The 20,950-nt window shown below is 39.2% G+C and overlaps 1 protein-coding gene across 7 annotated transcripts in view; it reads right to left on the minus strand.

Moving 5' to 3' along the window:
- Nucleotides 1-20,950, minus strand: part of MSRA (methionine sulfoxide reductase A) — a 363,204-nt gene that overhangs the window by 310,673 nt on the left and 31,581 nt on the right. The window contains exons 1-2 of one of the 7 annotated variants that reach the window (XM_043890756.1): nt 9,140-9,538; nt 8,864-8,938 (exon numbers count right to left, since the gene is read on the minus strand). The exons of 4 other annotated variants lie outside the window; for them this stretch is intronic. Coding sequence is in view for 1 of the 3 variants with exons in the window: in XM_043890755.1 (XP_043746690.1) it covers nt 9,140-9,152 (13 nt within the window). In the remaining 2 variants the exon portion in view is untranslated. Of the gene's footprint in view, nt 1-8,863; nt 9,060-9,139; nt 9,627-20,950 lie in introns of those variants that run through there. 2 more of the 7 variants (XM_043890755.1, XM_043890758.1) reach the window with 2 other exon arrangements.

Here is a 20,950-nt window from a genome sequence, read left to right on the forward strand (position 1 = left end):
AGTACCCTTGCCTGGAAAATCCCATGGACTGAGGAGCCTGGTAGGCTACAGTCCACGGGGTCGCAAAGAGTCGACTGAGCGACTTACTTACTTAAAGACATACACATCATCATCAAGATCTGTGTTATTGACCTGAAACCACAGGTGTTAGTAAGTAAATGAAATGAAATATTTTTATCATTGAAATTTTTAAAACCACCCAGTCAGACCCATTTATTCTATTCCTAATATACTGACCTCTTCTAAAAATAAGTACAAAAGTCTGATAAAATCTAGCATGTTATTAATGGGAAAATTGGAAACCTTGCACCAGCAGGCTTGTCTTCTTTTAATAATAAAAGTTCAGCACTTCCCTGGGGGCTCGGTGGTAAACTGGCCAGTGCAGGAGATTCAGGTTCAATCCCTGATCCAGGAAGATCCCACAGGCCACGGAGCAACTAAACCCACGCACCACAGCTCGGATGAGTCTGTGCTCTAGAACCTGGGAGTCACGACCGCTGAGCCCCCACGCTGCAGCCACTGGAGCCTGCGCTTCTCAGAGCCCGTGCTCTGCAACAAGCGGAGCCGCGGCAACGAGAAGCCCACGCACCGCAGCTGGAGAGCAGGCCCAGCTCACCCCAACCCGAGGAAGCCCACGCAGTAACCAAGACCCAGCACAGCCGAATGAATAAATACAACGATTTCTAATAAATGTTCAAAGTTAATAAACTAGAAATTATAATCTTGTTTCTTCACTTATGATCTTTCATTCAATGGGCTCATGGTAAACACATACCAACCTTAAGAAAGCTAGTGATTAGATAGGACCCATGTTCCTAATTTGAGAATTTAAATATCATTAAATAAGTTTTCAAACATAACTACCACCAGCAATATAAGCTAAAATTTTAAGCAATATACAGCTCCAGTCCTGTTCAGGTTATTTTACCAAGTATAAAACAAAACAATGTGAGTAACAGTATCACCTAGGGAAACCTGAACTTCACCCCCACCCCTCCCACCCAAGCTGCAAAGAAAGGCCAGTGAGGAAACTGGACTTCCACTCCCACCTCCTAGTAATGAGGAAGTGTCTCCTCTTCCCTGCAGTCAGGGGCGGGGGTCAGAGGAGTTCTATTAAAACAGAGATTTAAGTAAGATCCACAGTCTCATAACGTAATACCCCAAACATCCAAGATACAATCACAACCACTCATCATACTAAGAACAAGAAAAATCTCAACCCAAATGAGAAAAGACAGTGAACTGATGCTGACACCAAATTGACACAGATGCTGGAATTATCTATGACAAGGATTTTAAAGCAGTTATCATAAAACTGTTTCAATAAGCACAATGAACACATGAAAAAACAGAAAGTCTCAGCAAAGAATGGCAGATAAAAATGCAAATTAAAACTCACTAGCCTCAACTGCAGAATGAGGGTAACAGAGGAAAGAAATCAGTGAACCGAAGATAGGAACAACAGAAATTACCCAATATGAACAACAAAGACAGAACAGACTTAAAAAAAAAAAAAAAAACCATGACTGGTGTCAAGCACCCGGAGGACCATAACAACAACAACAAAAATCTATCATCCATATCATGCAAGTTCTGGAAGAAAAGGAGAAAGAGGAAAGGCCTAAAAATGGACTCAAAGAAATTATGGCTGAAAACCTTACAAATCCAGCGGGGGAAAAAAAAAAACATAAACCCCCATATTTAAGAAGATGAGTGAACACTGGGATAAATCCAAAGAAATCCATGCCAAGACACATCATAATCAAACTCTTTGAAAACTAGAGACAAAGCAAAAGAAAGTCAGGAGAAAGAAACATCTTGCACAGAATGGAAAACAATTGGAATGACAGCAGTTTCTCATCAGAAACCACAGAGGCAGAAGGCAGTGGTGCTTGTCCAAGTGCTGGCAGGGGGAAAGTTATCGGCCCAGAACTCTATACCCAGCAAAAGTGTCCTTTGGGAAAAAAAAAGGGGGGGCATCAAGACATTTTCAGATAAAGGAAAATTAAGAGATTTGTTGCCAGGAGACCTTCCCTAAAAGAATGGCCAAAGGAAAATACCTAAACAGAAATGCTAAGAATGCAACAGCAAGTTCCTCCTGTATAGCACAGGGACCTCAGTCAGTAGTTTGTAACAACCGATAATGGAAAATAACCTTAAAAAGAACACCCCCCCCACACACACACACACTGAATCACAATGCTGTATACCAAAACCTAACACAACATTGTAAGTCAACTGTATTGAAATTAAAAAAGAAAAAAAGAAATGGCAAGAATGCAAAGAAACCACTTTGGTTAAAAAAGAAATATGACTATCCCATGATAATGTACAAATACTATTTTATGTGGTGATAACAGTATTGCCCTGATTAACACACCATGCAAAATTTTATACATAAAATAATTTACAGATGATGAATGTGGTGTTTGGGTTATTTCCACAAAATCTAGACATCAGGAGCCTTTAGTCAAGTCTATAACTTCCTTTTTATTTTACCATTATCTATGCTGGAAAGTCTAATTCAACTTACAGCTTTCCGCTTACAACGAGCTTTTCAAAAACATAACCTGCTGTGAGAGCTCATACTGCCTTCTGACCAGCAATTCCACTTCTGGGCATATACGAAAAGAATTGAAAGAAGAGATTCATACGGATATTGGGTTGGCCAAAAAATGCATTTGGGTTTTCCCATGTTATGAAAACACTCGAGCAAACTTTTTGGCCAACCCAATATTTGTACACCCACACTCAAAGCAGCATTATTTATAATAGCCAGAGGTGGGAACAACCCAAGTGTCCACTGACAGACGAACAGGTAGGTAGAATGTGCTGTATACAAATACCATGGAATATGATTCAGCCTTAAAAACAAAGGACATTCTGAAATGTGCTATAGCATGCATGAACCTTGAGGACATTATGCTAAGTGAAATATCCAGTCACAAATACAGTCTGATACCACTTACACGCAGTACCTACAGTAGTCAAATTCACAGAGACAGAAACTAAAATAGGGGCTGCCGGGGAACTAGGAGGAGGGGAAATGGGAAGCTGTTATTTAATAGGGACAGAGTTTTAGTTTTGTAAGATGAAAATATGTCTGAGGATGGGTCATGGTGATGATAGCACAAAAAAACCAAATGAATATACTTAATGCCACCAAACTGAACACTTAAAGACAGTTAAGTCGGTAAAGTTTATGTTACGAATTTTTACAACAATTTGAAAAAACAGTACCTGGCATTCATTGAGTACTTTTTATGTACCAAACACTACGCTAAGAGCTTTGTATATATTTCCCTAGTCTCCTACCAACAATCTTTGAGGAAGGTATCATGATCCCTGTTTTATACATGAAGAAACTAAGTTTATATAACTTGACCAAAGTTCAACAAGTAAAAAATGGAGTTAAAATTCAACCTGACACTGGTGAGACTCTGAAGCCCACTCTCTCTAACCTAAGATGGTAAAGGGCTGTTTTCAAAGGCACTGGGATAAAGCAGTCCTGAGTGTCAGAGAGCAACCTGATCTTCTCAAGTTGGGGAAAATCACTTAGAGTGTCTAACGGAAAAAGATATAAATGGCTTTGACATATGAGATGAAAAGGATGACATCACTACAGAGGGGCTAATTCTTCAAAACCCAAACTCTAATACCAAAATATGTTCCATAAAACCTCAACATCCATACATTATGGGTATTCTGATTATATAGGACCAAGAGATTCCTAACTGCAAAACAGAAGAAAGAATTTAAACTCTTATAACATTGTGGAAATTAGAACACAAACAGGTAACCTTTTTCCTTTTCTACACTTTCTTTTAAAGAAATAAAAAACAAGAAAGAGAAAGTCATCTCCAACTTGTTGCAACCCCATGGAATACTTCATGGAATACTCCAGGCCAGAATACTGGAGTGGGTAGCCTTTCCCTTCTCCAGGGGATCTTCCCAACCCAGGGATCAAACCCAGGTCTCCCACACTGCAGGTAGATTCTTTAGCAGCTGAGCCACCAGGGAAACCCAAGAATACTGGAGTGGGTAGCCTATCCCTTCTCCAGCGGATCTTCCTGACCCAGGAATCGAACTGGCGTCTCCTGCGTTGCGGGTGAATTCTTTACCAGTTGAGCTACCAGGGAAGCTTTAAAGAAATAAAATAACCTTAAAACAACCAGTGACCAAACTAAGAGATTTGTTTGGTCGGGGCTACTTGCAGCTGGGGCTATTACTATTATTCACAACCTGTTGGGTGTCAGAATAACTGCCAAGTTCAGTATTCTCCAAACCTTTTCTTTCACTTTACCAGAAGAATTTCTATATACTCATCTCTCCCTGTTTTCAACTGTGTTCTCTGGAACTCTTCTAATCACATCTCCTACCCCACCTGGGGGAAGAAATGGCACCCCACTCCAGTATTCTTTCCTGGAAAATACCAAGGACAGAGGAGCCTGGTGGGCTACAGTCCATGGGGTCACGAAGATTCGGACACAACTGAGCCACACACACACCACCTGGACCCCCTAGATCAAATATTGGAATGCTGCCCTCCCCACCCCAGACCCTCAGACCTTCCTCCTTTCCTGAAATTCCAATTCTAAGCCTCAACCCAGGCCCCCTCTCTCTCTCTCTCCAGGGCCACTGCTCATACCTGCAGTGACTTTGTACCTTCCTTTAGCCAACCAAGGCACAGGGCTTGGGAAGGAAAGGGCAGGCTGAATTTTAGCACCCCCACCCCTGATGCCCCGGCAGTACACAACAGTTCACAATGGTCCTGACCTGCCCCTCCCTCTCCTGAGCCTCAAAACAGCCCTGGAGAAAGACCGAGAAAGATGCTGGTCAACATGAACTAGCCTCAGCCACCCTTCGTTGCTGTCACCCACCCTCAAAGCGAGCTCTTTCTGATATTGCAGTCTAACCCCAAGACCCCACTTGCACCCTTATTTGGCTGGTGACGTGACCGTCAGACTGAGGCCAACCACTGAGCACTGCGCTCAGCTCTCCAGGTGCTCCCTCACCGCACTCTCTCTCAGTCCCCTCAGCCTTCTTCCCAGGCTCGTCAGAGAGGCTCAAGCTTGTTAGACAACCGCTGGTCTCCTCCACGCTGAGGCCACACCACCAAGGCGTCAGGCACAGTTATGGGATCCTTCGGGGAGACTAGGAGTGACAGAACGAGACGATGGAGGGCCGGCTGGAGGGAAGGGCTGGTCAGGGCCACTGTGAAATCGGTCAAATCCTTGTTCTGTGTGGTCTCCGCTGGCAAACTCGGGGGTTCTGATGTGGTCACAGAGAATGTGGCCCTACACTTCACCCTCTCTAAACCCATAACTAGCAACAGCGGCTCAGGACAAAAGCAACCGTGAAGGAGAAAAACTATCTTAATCCAATAAGACTGAAGAAGATAATTAACTGGTTCACAACTTGGTTTGATCCTTCAAGGAATCCTTATTGGGTGGCCATTATAAACCAGCCACTGTGCCAGGCGTTGCCGCTGGAATTAGAGGCAATGGCTGACAGCCTTTGGTAAACTGTGATGACCTATACAATTGCCAGTTACTCTGATCCTCCCTTTCCCCACAACTAGACCCTGAAACCCTTCTGGGCAGAAATTCTGTCTTCGTATCCCCTACATTCCACATGGTGCCTGGCGCAGAGCACCTTTGAGAATATTCACTCGAAGACTTCCGTGGCGCACATCGACAGCTGAAACATTTCTCGTCTCCACTCCACTGGCTACCAGCCCGGACAGAGGCAACTGCCACCACAGACGCCTCCAAGCTCAGCTCCCTGGGCCCTGTGACTTTTATCTCCTTTCAAAAAACGAATCTATACCAGGTTCTCTTTATATTAGAGACCAACTGCAGGTCAGAAATGTTAGGCCACTAGGTGAAATGCTCCTCTATGTCTAGAGTCAAGAGATGTACTGTGCCCAAGAGTCTTTATGTTGGTGAACAAAGCTAAGGCAAACACTGAAACAAAAGGAAACACGAGAGAACGCAGAACTTGAACTGATTGGTCCACGTAAAGTACACCGCCCTCTAGCAAGCTTATTTCCTAAGCACGATGCTGGCTTAGTACACCGCCCTCTAGCACACTTCTTTCCTAAGGACGATGCTGGCTTATGGATGTGGGGTTGGCCTCCTCTTCTTCCTCTTTCTCACAAAAAAAAAAACAAAGGAAAGGAAAAATATTCCCTCATAAAGAAGTCACTGTTTTTTACATCACAGCCACATCTTTGAAGGCTCAGTGACACCTGCTTGGACATATATAAATTTTAGCATGTGAGTGGTAGTTCTATCCTCCCTATTTAATTTTCCACCTCTTAATATTTGAATTGCTTATTTTAGATGTCCATCAGAAGACTTGAACAGCTGAAGATTTTTGGTGAATAAGATGTAGAAACCTAAATAATGATAAAGCAAAACTCTCAGAGCTATCCAGACGACCTACCACTAATCTCCTGACTGTTTTGAAACAAACACAACACAAATACTGTACAACAAAAGTTAACAAAACTTTAACCTATTGAAATAAATTTCATTACAGTAGTGCTACTTTCTCTTTAGAATTCTGTAGTTCTATTTTAAATCTCTTCCCTCTTCTAATCATGTATGTTACCCCAAATCAATAAGATATTAGCATACTAGAGCGGGCACTCAATAAACATTTGTTCAATAAACGAATAAATGAGTGAATAATTATAAAATGTTGGACTAAAGCCCCCTGGGAGGTTTGTATTAGTACCATTATTGCATTTTGCATGTGTATGTTCAGGTATATCTAAATGGGACTTAATAACAGGCATCAAGAAGCAGTTAAATATTAATCTATTTCTGTCTTAATAAATCTCCTTCAAAATATGCCACAATACGAACTACAATGAATAAATGCTGAGATAAAGTTCATTTACAATCATATCGCTTGTATTTACACACTTTAAGATTTGAAATATTAACACTAATGTGGAAATTTATAAACTAAATGCCAACGTGTTTGTAAAATAAAAGGTCTGAAAGAAAAGAAGAATGCACCATGTTAAACCTAAATGAATGTATTTGACAATGTAACCAACACCACTCCGTAAACACATCTTTAAAAAAAAAAAAAAGTCTCTATTATATCCCATTAAGAAGGATCAACTTAATACAGAAATTTTTTCATTTTAAGATATGTAACAAGTAGGCCAGAGAGAATATACTAGTAAGAAACTTTATTAGCTATAACAGCTTATGTTTATTATAAAATCTTAAGTCTAATAAACACTATAACATGTACCTTTACCACTATCGAAAAATTCATTATTTTTAAGGCATGTTCTGATATCTTTGTTTTTCAATTCACTTATTTTTTATTATCCTGTTAGAAAATAGCTGGATAAAATAGTCTGGATGTAAGTTTGTTCTTACTGAGTTCGCCGCAAAGAAGTTATGAAATAACCTAGCAAATAATTATTCTACCTTAAAGGGAAATAAATAAAAGAATAAAAGTCTTCAATAAATAAAAGAAGTTATACATCTAGCAAATCTAAATGACAAGAGGTTATGTCAAATGGTTAAGAAGTAAATGAAAGTAAATATAAATCGGTAATAAGACGGTCAGTCAATATTAAAATGTAGCTCTAATTTAAACTTATTTACTGAACTTTCCTTTTGTTTCCTATATGGTTGGTTTTTAGTGTAGGCATGAATGATCTTGCGATCAGTTCAAAAGGGAAGAGGGTAGCCAGGCAAACATCCCTTCCAGTGCCTATCAGCATGTCTTTTATGTCTTGGCGTCCATTTTAGAGCATCAGCGAGGTGGTGTATAAAGAAGCTTAGAAAACAAAGGTTGTCATTTTGGCAACCCACATGAACATCGAGTGATTTCAATAAAATGAAGATCAAAATGTTGATGAGTTAAAAAAAAAAAAAAAGTTGAGGGAACTATTTAAGCTGGACTATGCAAAACACCTGTATTAGATTTCACATATTTTTAAATTGTATTTGTGTGCTACATGTCATCCTCACACTGCTGGTGTGTCATGATAATACCATAAAAACCATTTGCAACAATTGATTATCGAAGGCGCACAATAATATCAAGCTACAAACAAAAAAGAAATTTTTTTTGTCAAAGGATTCACAGATCCATGATGACAAACTCAAAACAAAAGCATGGCTCGTGGAGCAATCTCTTATACTGCCCAAAATGATTACTACTTATGTGAATATACATGAATTTCCTGTATTCTTTTAGTACACAAAATGTAAAAGAAAATATATTATCACAGGAAGTCAGAACCTAATCCTACCACTCAAACTCTCTTTTTTAGAAATCGAACACTCACTGACAATGAGGATGGTCGACAAAAATACGTGCCTTACAGGGCACCTTTCCTATAATAATGCTGATTTTTAAGAGCAGAACTATCACAATCCAACCATACCCAGGCCTAATAGGAAGTATTTATTGTTAAGAAATCAGATATAAAGCATACATATATCTAAGTAGAACACCAGGTAGTATTGGAAAGAAAATCGATGAACTTTCTAGATTTTCCTTCCACTTAAAACATTTTGAGAGAGGCAGGCTATAGTCATCGTTTAATTATACAATCTAATCAACTAAACACAATAGAATTTTTCTCCAAGTATCTCAAGCACAGCTCACTACTTCTTATCCAAAAGATTTAAATTGCTATTCTCTGCCATTCCCAGCCATTTCTGCCAACATCATAAAAATTACCTTTTATCATTTCCTTCTCACAATGAGAATTCCCTAATCGCACACATCTTTTAGACAGAGACACCTCCCCACCCACCTCCCCACCCACCTCCAAAAACTGGTTCAGACCAAAGACACACACAAAAATAATGACCAAGCTCACATTTCTTGTTTGCCCTTCAAGCGAAGTCTGGTGTCTTCAGCTTGCCTTTCTGGTCTTCAGTGTTGTCACTCATTGCTGGGGGATGTAGTTTAGGACAGCATGAAGCAGCAGAAATAAAAGCTGTTGCTTTAAGAAAACGTTTTCTTAAACACATGGATAAAACAACTTCTACTCTGACTTCCTGGCTGGGTTGCATAAAATCTTAGAAACACTCCTTGACAAGTGAATGTCTACAAATGGGAAAAAAATAAAATAAGATAAAATCTAAAAACTTACGTTCTGAACACATTCCGAAGGAGGTCTGATTTGATTTGAAAGCAGGTTTGTATTGATGAACAAAGTTTATTTTGTAGAAAATTAATAGTCTCTCTAATTAGAAATTTGCCTTTCCATCTTCTACACTGTCAATGCTGTCTCTCATAGTATAATCATACATGCAAAAAAAAATCAAATACAGTATTTCCCAAATGCATGGACACTGTGGAAGCTTCATTTTGAAAAAGGCTTTTATTTCCCTTAATACTGGTGCCTAAACGTCATTGTATGTACCAACACTTTCAAATAGCCCAAGAGACTTAAAAAGCCTTCTAAGTTTGAAAACCAAAAAGTTCTGAGTTTTCTGTACCCCAGGACGGTTTTCTTTCCTGAAGCTCAAGCCGAGAAAGCAGACAAAAGAAGCTGATCTGACTGAGCTGTGCCAAGTCTTGCCTTTTTTTCTTTCCTCAGCTCTCCCTCTGCCTCTCTCTCTCTCCCTTCCCTCTCTCTCTCTTTCTCTCTCTCACTCTTTTGCTCCCAGTATGGCAACCTTCCGAGCAGTCTTGGCGGAGGGCCAGCCTGTGCCAGCCTGTCTGAATTCTTGTCTCCAAAAGATGTCCTTTGCGGATCAATTAATACATCTGAAAACAGGAAAACTGTGGTACGGTACCCCAATCCTGGCACCAACAGCATCGACTTCTGCCAAATCACCTTACAGATTTCATGGTATCCTACCTTTCATCATCATTACTAACATGTTCCCGGAGCAATAATGGAGTACTAGAAGCCATTCACTGTTCAGCGATAAAGAATCTGTTCCCTAGAAATGTCCATATGCGACATATGCACAACCTGCAGTAAATCAAAATTCTCCTGTGAGAAGAGATGTATGTAACTTTAATAAGCACCACATACTGTATTTCTTTTTATAAGGCTTGCTTTCCCTTGCCCTGCTGCAAAGAATCATGGGAGAACAGAGAAGGAGGCATGCAGATTAAAATTAAAACTGTATGCCCAAATAAGTCATGCTTTATCCTAAAGGAAAAGAACAGAGTTCTGATTGATCAGCAATTCCTATGTTCAAGGAAACTCTAATATAAACTATACCCATCCAAAATGTTACTGGACATGAAAGGCAGAAAAATTTCTTTTCAAAACACAAATATCAATTCAAAAGGGAAAAAAAGAGTTGATGGAATAAAATTAAGCATCTTTTGATAATCTGAACTTCAAGTATCAACACAGCCACTTGCTTACTAAATTGATATCATCTGATAAGTATAAATAAATGCTGTTGATTTTTATTTGCTGCATGTACAGCTTCTGGAGCGAAACAGTCCATCTGTGTTTCACACACATACCTGTCCTTTGTGGATCTAGTGATACATTTGAAAACGGGAAACTGTGGGTACGGCGTCCAAATTCCAGCACCAACAGCATCACGGTCTACAAAATCATATTTCATTTAAGAAACCATTTTTACCTCTGATGTTTCAAAATACAGAATACTCTAGACGTGGTTTCATAGAAAGAACCCAGAACAGTAGCCTCTAGTCTCTGGCTCAGTCCTTCTAACTTATGTAACCTCAGGGTCTTAAACTGCTTCATCCATATAATACTTACTTTGCTTTTCTATCTAATATAAAAATCAGTGATTCCTCCTCTGTGCTCCCAAAACACTCTGCTTATACTAAGTATACCTTCATTCTAAATGTGTAATAATTGGTTGAGTATGTGTCCTCAACCAACCAAATGTGTCATCCTCACAGAGAGGACCATTTGTCACTTACCTAAGAAACCTGGAAGTCTTGCAAGGAGTCTTTCATATGCAGGGGCTCAACAAATCTATTGTGAATGAATTATGGGGATCAATCATATAAACATCACTCTGAAATTCTATAAAACTATGAAATATAGTAATGAAAAACAAAACAACATCCTATTAAGTCATACAGTCGACAGATGAGAGAAATGCTACAGAGATATGTTGAGGGACAAATTAAAGCAGTAACCAAAATGTTCCATATTACCCTTTCAAATAAGGACTGATGGGCAGGGTGACAGTAGATTTGCAATTTCTAATCAAACTGTTGAAACCAAAGACAAAGAGAAAATTTTGAAAGTAGTAAGAACTGACTCTTCAGGTATAGTAAGTCCCCTACATATGGACCTTCAAGATGCAAACCTTCAAAGATGGGAACGTGTGTCTGCATGTCCAGTTACATAAGTCAGTTCACACACATGCATCTTCCACAAGCAGTTGTGTTTTAAGTGCTTTAAGCACTTCACTGTACACACTTCAGTGTACTCTATTACTGGACTAAAGTAGCAGAGAATCTTTATCTCAAGTCCAGGATGTAGAAAAGCAAGTGTAAAAGCAGCAGTGATGTAGCTGGTCCTGCTAAGAAGTGCCAGGTGCCAACAATGGAAACAAAAGTGAAAATAATTGAGAGAGTAGAGCAAGGCAAAAAGATGATATAAACCTATAACAGGACAGTACTATACAGCCAACCGTGTTAGTTGGGTACCAAGGCTAACTTTGTTGGACTTACAAGCAAATTGGACTTATGAATGTGCTCTGGGGGTGGAATTTGTTCATATATAGGGGACTCAGTGAACAAAGAAGGCTTCAGGAGATCAACAGCTGATTGATCAGTTAAAACCATGGAGGCCAGAAGCAAGTGGTATGAGACACCAAAAGCGCTGAAAGGAAACCATCACCCACCAAGAACTCCGTCAGCAAAACTCTTCTTCAAAATTCAAGCAGATATTAGACATTCCCACATAAACAAAAACAGAGTTTACTGTTAGCAGATCTGCCCTATAAGAAACACGAAGGGAACTTCTCCTTCAGGTGACAATGAAAGGAGACTAGACAGCAACTCAAATCCACATGAAGAAATAAAAAGCACAGGTAAACCCACAGAAGCAAATGTTAAAGACAGTAGAAATATGTTTTGTTTGTAACTCTTTTTCTTTTATTTGATTTTGAAGACACAAGCATAAAGCATAATTACAAATTATGTTGATAGGCACATAATGTATAAAGATTTGCAATAGAATGAAGGAAGGATCAAACAGCTACACAGGAAAAAAGCTTCTGTGTATTACTGAAGTTAAGTGGGTATTAATCTTAACTGCATCACTATAAATTAAGATGTGAACTATAATTCCCATAGCAATCACTAAGAAAACAACAATGGAATTAAAATGTTACCATAGAAAAATATTTATTTAAAACAAAAGAAGGCAGTAATGAAAGGACAAGACATAAAAAGACAGATACATAGAAAATAGCAAAATGGCAAAAGTAAATCCAACCTTGGCAGTATTTGATAAAATGTAAATAAACTAAAGGCTCCAATTAAATGACAGAGGTAGGCAGGATGAATAAAAATAAATGATCCAACTATAATCTCTCTATAAGAGACATGTTTTAGATCCAAAGAAACAAATAGGTTGAAAGAAAAGAATAAAAAAAACCTACTCCACACAAACAGCAACCAAAAGAAAGCTGGAGTGATTTACTACCATAAGATAGAATAAACATCAAGACAAAAATTATTATTAGAAGAAAATAAGGACAATTTCTAATGATAAAAGGGTCAGTTAATCAAGAAGATACAACCATTATAAACATATATATGCAAAACAAAAATGTTCAAAATGCATAAAGCAAAAAATGAAATAAATGAAGGAATAGACAATTCAACAAATAAACAATTCAATAATGGTCAGAGACTTCAGTAAACAACTTTCAATAATGGATAGAATAACTAGATAAACATTAGCATGAAAACAGGAGATTCGAACAACACCATAAAGTAACTAGGCCTAACAGACATTTATAGAATACTGCCCTCAACAGCAGCAGAATGCACATTCTTCTCAGGTGCACGAGGAACATCTTCAGGACAGACAACAGTTTAGGCCCTAAAACAAGCTCCAATAAATTTAAAGGATTTGAAACCATCCTAAGTATTTCTTCAACCACAATGGAATAAATGTAGGAATCAGTAATAGGGAAAAGGATTATGAAAGTCACAAATATATCAAAATTAAATAATGCTCCTGAATAACCAATAAAGAAATATAAAGACTAGAGTGGAATGTTCAGCAAGAAAATAGAAGATGTGAACAACACTGTAAAAAGTAGGAAATCAAGAGGTACCTGGAAGAATAGGCAAGTTTGGCCTTGGCATACAAAATGAAGCAGAGCAAAGACTAACAGAGTGTTGCCAAGAGAATGCACTAGTCATAGCAAACACCCTCTTCCAACAACACAAGAGACAACTCTACACATGGACATCACCAGATGGTCAATGCCAAAATCAGACTGATTATACTCTTTGCAGCCAAAGATGGAGAAGTTCTATACAGTCAGCAAAAACAAGACCGGGAGCTGACTGTGGCTCAGATCATGAACTCCTTACTGCAAAATTCAGACTTAAATTGAAGAAAGCAGGGAAAACCACTAGGCCATTCAGGTGTGACCTAAATCAAATCCCTTATGATTATACAGTAGAAGTGACAAACAGATTCAAGGGATTAGATCTGATAGACAGAGTGCCTGAAGAACTATGGACAGACGTTCATAACATTGTATAGGAGGTGGTGATCAAAACCACCCCAAGAAAAAAAACGCAAAAAGGCAAAATTGTTGTCTCAGGAGGCCTTACAAATAGGAGAGAAAAGAAGAGAAGTGAAAAGCAAAGGAGAAAAGGAAAGCTATATCAATTTGAATGAAGAGTTACAAATAATAGCAAGGAGAGACGATAAAGCCTTCCTAAGTGATCAATGAAAAGAAATCGAGGAAAACAATAGAATGGGAAAGACTAGAGATCTCTTCAAGAATATTAGAGACACCAAGGGAACATTTCATGCAAGGATGGACACAATAAAGGACAGAAATGGTATGAACCTAACAGAAGCAGAAGATATTAAGAAGAGGTGTCAAGAATACACAGAAGAACTATACAAAAAAGATCTTCACAACCCAGATAATCACAATGGTGTGATCACTCACATAGAGCCAGACATCCTGGAAAGTGAAGTCAAGTGGGCCTTAGGACAAAACTAGTGGAGGTGATGGAATTCCAGTTGAGCCATTTCAAATCCTAAAAGACAATGCTGTGAAAGTGCTGTGCTCAATATGCCAGCAAATTTGGAAAACTCAGCAGTGGCCACACAACTGGAAAAGGTGAGTTTTCATTCCAATCCTAAAGAAAGACAATGCCAAGGAATGTTCAAACTACCACACAATTGTACTCCTCTCACACACAAACAAAGTAGTACTCAAAAATTCTCCAAGCTAGGCTTCAACAGTACATGAACCAAGAACTTCCAGATGCTCAAGGTGGATTTAGAAAAGGCAGAGGAACCAGAGATCGAATTGCCAACATCTGTTGGATCATTGAAAAAGCAAGAGAGTTCCAGAAAAACATCTATTTCTTCATTGACTATGCTAAAGCCTTTGACTGTGTGGATCACAACAAACTGGAAAATTCTTCAAGAGATGGGAATACTAGACCTCCTTACCTGCCTCCTGAGAAACCTGTATGCAGGTCAAGAAGCAACAGTTAGAACCAGACATGGAACAACAGAATGGTTCCAAATTGGTAAAGGAACACGTCAAGGCTGTATATTGTCACCCTCTTTATTTAACTTCTATGCAGAGTACATCATGTGAAATTCTGGGCCAGATGAACCACAAGCTGGAATCAAGATTGCTGGAAGAAATATCAATAACCTCAGATATGCAGATGACACCACCCTTATGGCAGAAAGTGAAGACAAACTGAAGAGCCTCTTGATAAAAGTGAAAGAGGAGAGTGAAAAAGCTGGTTTAAAACTCAACATTCAAAAAACTAAGATCATGGCATCTGGTCCCATCACTTCATGGCACATAGATGGGGAAACAGTGGAAACAATGACAGACTTTATTTTCTTGGGCTCCAAAATCACTGTAGATGGTGACTGCAGCCATAAATTAAAAGATGCTTGCTCCTTGGAAGAAAAACTATGACAACCTAGACAGCATATTAAAAAGCAGAGACATGACTTTTCTGACAAAGGTCCTTATAGTCAAAGTTGTGGTTTTTCCAATAGTTATATATGGATGTGAGAGTTGGGCCATAAAGAAAGCTGAGCACTGAAGTACTGATGCTTTTGAACTGTGGTGCTGGAGAAGACTCTTGAGATTCCCTTGGACTGCAAGGAGATCAAACCAGTCAATCTTACAGGAAATAAGTCCTAAATATTTGAATAATTGGAAGGATCTATGCTAAAGCTGAAGGTCCAACTTTGGCCACCTCATGCGAGTGCTGACTCATTGGAAAAGACCCTGATGGTGGGGAAGATTGAAGGCAGGAGGAGAAGGGGACGACAGAGGACAGTATGGTTGGACCACATCACAGATTCAATGCACATGAGTTTGAGCAAGTTCATGGAGTTGATGATGGACAGGGAAGCCTGGCATGCTGCTTCCATGCCATGGGGTTGCAAAGGGTCAGTTACAAGTGACTGAACTGAACTGAGAGTGGAACTAAATGAAATAGAGCCTAGAAATCAAGACAGAAAATCAAAGATACTGTAAGAAAACCACATACCAATATCCCTTATGAATATAGCTGCAAATTTTCTGCACAAAATATTAACAAACTGAATGTAGCAACATATAAAAAGGATCATAAACCTTGACCAAGTGGGAATTAGACCAGGAATGCAAGATTGGTTCAACACAGAAAAATCAATCAATGTTATCAATCAATACTATATTAATAAAGGACAAAAACCACTTGCATCAAAAGACAGAAAAAGCATCTGACAAACCAAACACCTTTCATGATTAGAAATCTAGGTCTTCAGAAAGAAAAGAAAAGCACTAAAGGAATAAGTGAAGGTAAAAACTTTTATTGTTCTTATTTTTAATTGATCAAACAGATAACAGCTGTTCAAAATGATAGCAATAATGTATTCAGTTATATATGCTCATGCATATACATACATGTGGGAGCTTCCCTGATGGCTCAGCAATAAAGAACCCACTGCAAGCAAGAGACTCAGGAGACTCAGGTTGAATCCCTGGGTCAGGAAGATCCCCTGGAGAAGGAAATGACAACCCACACCAGTGTTCTTGCCTGGGAAACCATGTGGACAAAGAAGCCTGGCAGAGCTACAGTTCATGGGGTTGCAAAAGAGGAGGACATGACTTAGCAACTAAAAAAAACACATACATATATGTATATATGCTGATATACAGTTACATATAAACAAAATGAATGACAGCAATGATGCAAGAGTCAGGAAGGATTAATTAGGATTATTTTGTCATTATAAGGCACGCTACCCATGAAGGAGTATAACATTATTTGAAACTGGATTTGGATTAGTTGTATAACTGATATACTGATAAAGGCAAGAAAACTGAATCATACAAAATGCTCAATTAAAATGACAAAAGGAAAAAAAATGACAAAAGGCAGAGGAAAAAACGCAAGACAAAAACAGAAATATAAAACAAGGCAACAAATAGAAAAGAGAAATATGGTAGATATTTATCCAAGTATATCAATTTTTACCTTGAACACCAATAATCTACATGCATCAATACAAGACAAAGATTGTTACTGTGGATCAAAAACATATCTCTGCACAAAAAAACTGTACACAAATGTTCATAACAGCATTATTCATAATAGCCAAAAGGTTAAAACAACCCAAATGGCCATCTACTGTTGAACGGGTAAACAAAATGTGTTTTCTCCATACAGTGGAATATTATTCAGCAATAAAAAGGGATGAAACAGCAATGCATGCTATAATATGGATGGCCTTTGAAAAATGTATGCCAAGTAAAAGAAGCCAGACAGAAAAGTCCACATACTATATGTTTCTATGTATATGAAAGGTCCAGAATAGGCAAGTCTACAGACACAAGACCAGCGGTTGCCAGGGGCTGAGCAGCAAGAATAACAGGGAGTGGCTGCTCACGGGTATAAGGTTTCCCCTTGGAGTAAAGAACGTGCTATGGGATTAGTGGTGATGGTTGCACAACACAGTCAATATACGAAAACCCACTGGATTGTATACTGCAGAATGGTGGGTTTTACAGTGTGTGGAGTGAAAAATTAAAGTGCTAGTCACTCTGCCACGTCTGACTCTTTGAGACCCCATGGACTACAGCCTGCTAGACCCCTCTGTCCATGAAATTTTTCTCAGGCAAGAATACTGAAGTGGGTAGCCATTCCCTTCTCCAGGGGATCTTCCCAACCCAGGGATTGAACCTGGGTTTCCCGCATTGCAGGCAGATTCTTTACCATCTGAGACACCAGGGGAGCTAAAACCCACTGGATTGTATTCTACAGAATGGTGGATTTTACGGTATGTCAATTATATCTCAAAAAAGAAAAAAGCTGCAGTTCATCTCTCCAGTATTTCTGAGTGTTATAAATGATTATACCCCGTGGGAAACCCTCAAAAACCCTTTCAGCCTCTTTCTTAAAAGAAATACTACACATTAGCTCTTCCCATGCAGTCCAATGCCAGAGGGCTTACCAAGACCTGCTCGGTGCGAATCCATGTTCTCACTCAACCTTTTAATCTCAGCTTTTCCTCCACCTCTCTGTGCCTCCCCCTCCCAGCTACCCACTTCAGTGGACACTACTCCCCGCATCCACACAGGATACTGATGAGGAGACCCCAAATTCATAAACATGGGACATGTCTTTCCAGTGTGTACTGTTTATCTGACTCACTGATGGCCTCAAAACCTTCTATTGATTCAAACTCTCAAAGTACAGTCAGAAGGCATTGATTCTCAGAAGTTTTATCTAACCCACAAGTTAGCGGTTTCAGGTAGGAGCTTGGTTAAGTGTTTGTACAGACAGCCAAAGTGTATTGAGGGCAGCAGAAGAAATACAGGGTCAAAATGCAAGACTTCCTCTAAACCTGTGGTTTTCCAAACTTCCTTGCATGGATCCTTGGAGATGCTGCAGGACCTTCACAGAGGTGAAAGAAAAGATAAGCAGGCAAGGTCCTAGGGCAAAACCCCTGCATCTACCAGAGTAGTTCTGTTTTTATGATGTGTATGTTTGGGGTTCACATAAGATTTTATTTGGCAAAAAAAAAAAAACAAAGGTTTTCTTAAAAAAAAAAAAAAGTTTAATATCCTTTGTATGTATATATATGTGCTTAGTTGTGTCTGACTCTTTGTGACCTTATGGCCTATGGTCCACCAGGGTCCTCTGTCCATGGGATTACGCAGGCAAGAATAGTGGAGTGGGTTGCCATTTCCTTCTCCAGTGGATCTTGCCAACCCAGGGATCGAACCCGCATCTCCTGCATTACAGGCGGATTCTTTACCACCGATCCTTTACATTAAGCCAATTCAGGAAAACACTCCCTAACGAGCTAACTTGACAATGACTTCTAAGGTTGTAGCCCTTAGAAGTCATTTTTACAATATGAGCTAATGCTGTCATCTGAGATTTAAGATAGTCATGGGGAGCTACTCCCTAACATATTCAGATTATATCTACCTTATCCACAAGATAGAAAATAGAGTTACTGGACCATTTACCTACTGTCTTTTGCTCCCTAGATTTCTATCTTTAGAGTTATAATCTGAAACCCCAAAGAGCATGAATCTGATCTTCTTTTCCAGCCACTCATTAAGTCTTGAATACAGTCATGCGGTCAGGAATAACTCTCTTAAGCATTATCTGAATGATGACTTTGTGCCAGGTGTGTGCCAAGGACATGAAGCCCCTGCCATCACAGGGCAGATATGTAAACAGGTAATTACAATTTCAGGTCATCTGTCAGCTATGAGAGAAGCATGTCCACAACATCCTATGGACATAGGAAAGAAATAAGCTGCTGAAGAGTCATCTATCCACCAACTAAAAGTCAAATACATGTCACTCTAGTTAGAATGAAGAGAGAAGTTTAAAAAGTGTACTCAAATCATTTTATACACATTTTTTGTGTTCATATTACGCTTAAGTTAATGCTCTAGGGGATCCAGAGGCACATCAGAAATCACCCCAGGCCTCAAGAAGCTGCAAGTCTAGTATGAAGATAGTTCAGTTCAGTTCAGTTGCTCAGTCATGTCCGACTCTTTGAGACCCCATGAATCGCAGCACGCCAGGCCTCCCTGTCCATCACATACTCCCGGAGTTTACTCAAACTCATGCCCATCGAGTCGGTGATGCCATCCAGCCATCTCATCCTCTGTCGATAAGACACCTACAAACACTACACTTTATGTGACAGATGTTATTATTTAAGTATCTCCCCATATAGGTCTATGCGTGGCTGATTCATTTTGCTGTATAGAAGAAACTAACATGACATTGTAAAGGAACTATACTCCAACAAAAATTAATTTTAAAAAGTAAATAAGTAAATAAAAATATCTCCCCAAATCCAAATTCTTCCATGTTCCTTCCTGGAGTACACAACATAAAAATAAAGTGTCTGTCTACAAAGCTTGAGTGTGAAATTGCGATGGCCATCCTTCCTAAAGCCAATCCAAATTATATCACTCTCTCTTTCCTCTCTCCTCCCCTCTCTTTCTCCTTCTTTCTTACTTCTCTTCTTTCTCCCTTTTCTAACATCATACATTTAGTTGTTACCTGCATTCATTAAGTCAGTATTTACTGAGCACTTGCTTATGTACAAAATATGGGGTCAGAAGCCACAAAAATGAAATAAAATTCATGTATTAGTAATAATAATCATAATAATAAGCACCTTCACATTCATTAATGCATTCACTCCTCACCCAGCATTTGGAAGAAGACAGGTGTTACTTTATAGATGAGGAAACTGACATCAAAGGAAGTTATGTGACTTGTTCAGAGCATCAGACACATATCTAGAGTGCAGAAAACTGAAGCAACTATTCCAGGTTTCATTACTTAAGGAACTTAAGAAGATGCAATGAACACAAGCGGCCTCATACATCCCACTACCTACTTAGCAATCTCTCTGAGTGATAAATAGGCACCTCAAAGCCGCCTTGGCCAAAGCAGAAATCTTGATTTCTCTTAGAAAAGTTCATTCCTCCCTCAGCCTCCATTAAACAACAATCCAAGAGTCACCCTTGATTCATCTTCCACCAGTCACTAGAAAGGCTAAAAGGAAAAAGATTAACACCAGGTGCTGGTGAGGATGCTGGAAACTGGAACCTCATACACTGTGATGGGAATGTAACACGGTGAACACCATGGCAGTTTCTTTAGAAGTTCAATTTATACCCACTGAAGGAACCAGTGATGCCCACCCCTAAGTCTACCTGCGAGAAAACTTGTCCACACAAAGACCTGGGCGTGAACACTCACTGGAGAATTACTCCTAACAGACAAAGGCTGGAGACTACCCAGAAGTCCGCCAGGTGGGAATGGATAACACACTGTGGTCTACCTCTCACTGCTACACAATAAAAAGGCACAAATTACTAACACATTCAACAACGCGGATGAAGCTCAGAAACACTGTGCTAAAGGGGAAAAGGCAGACAGACAGGACTACATGTTGCACAATCCAATGCCAATAAAATACATTTAAAAAGCTAAAACTGCAGGAACAGAAAGCAGATTATTTGTGGTGTGGGGCTGGGGTAGGAGAAGGGATTGACAGCCAATAAGCAAGAGAGAACTTTGCGGGGTGAGGGAAGTGTTTCCAATTGAACTGCACTGATCGTTTTAAGATTCCTCAATTTATTAAAAGTCACCAAACCATACACTCAGAACAGGTGAATTTTATGGTACATAAATGATACCTCAATACAGATACACAACAATTAAAGTGTTGTAGCAACAATTTACT

The sequence above is a fragment of the Cervus elaphus genome, chromosome 29 (assembly GCF_910594005.1).
Source record: "Cervus elaphus chromosome 29, mCerEla1.1, whole genome shotgun sequence".
Lineage (NCBI taxonomy): Eukaryota > Metazoa > Chordata > Mammalia > Artiodactyla > Cervidae > Cervus > Cervus elaphus.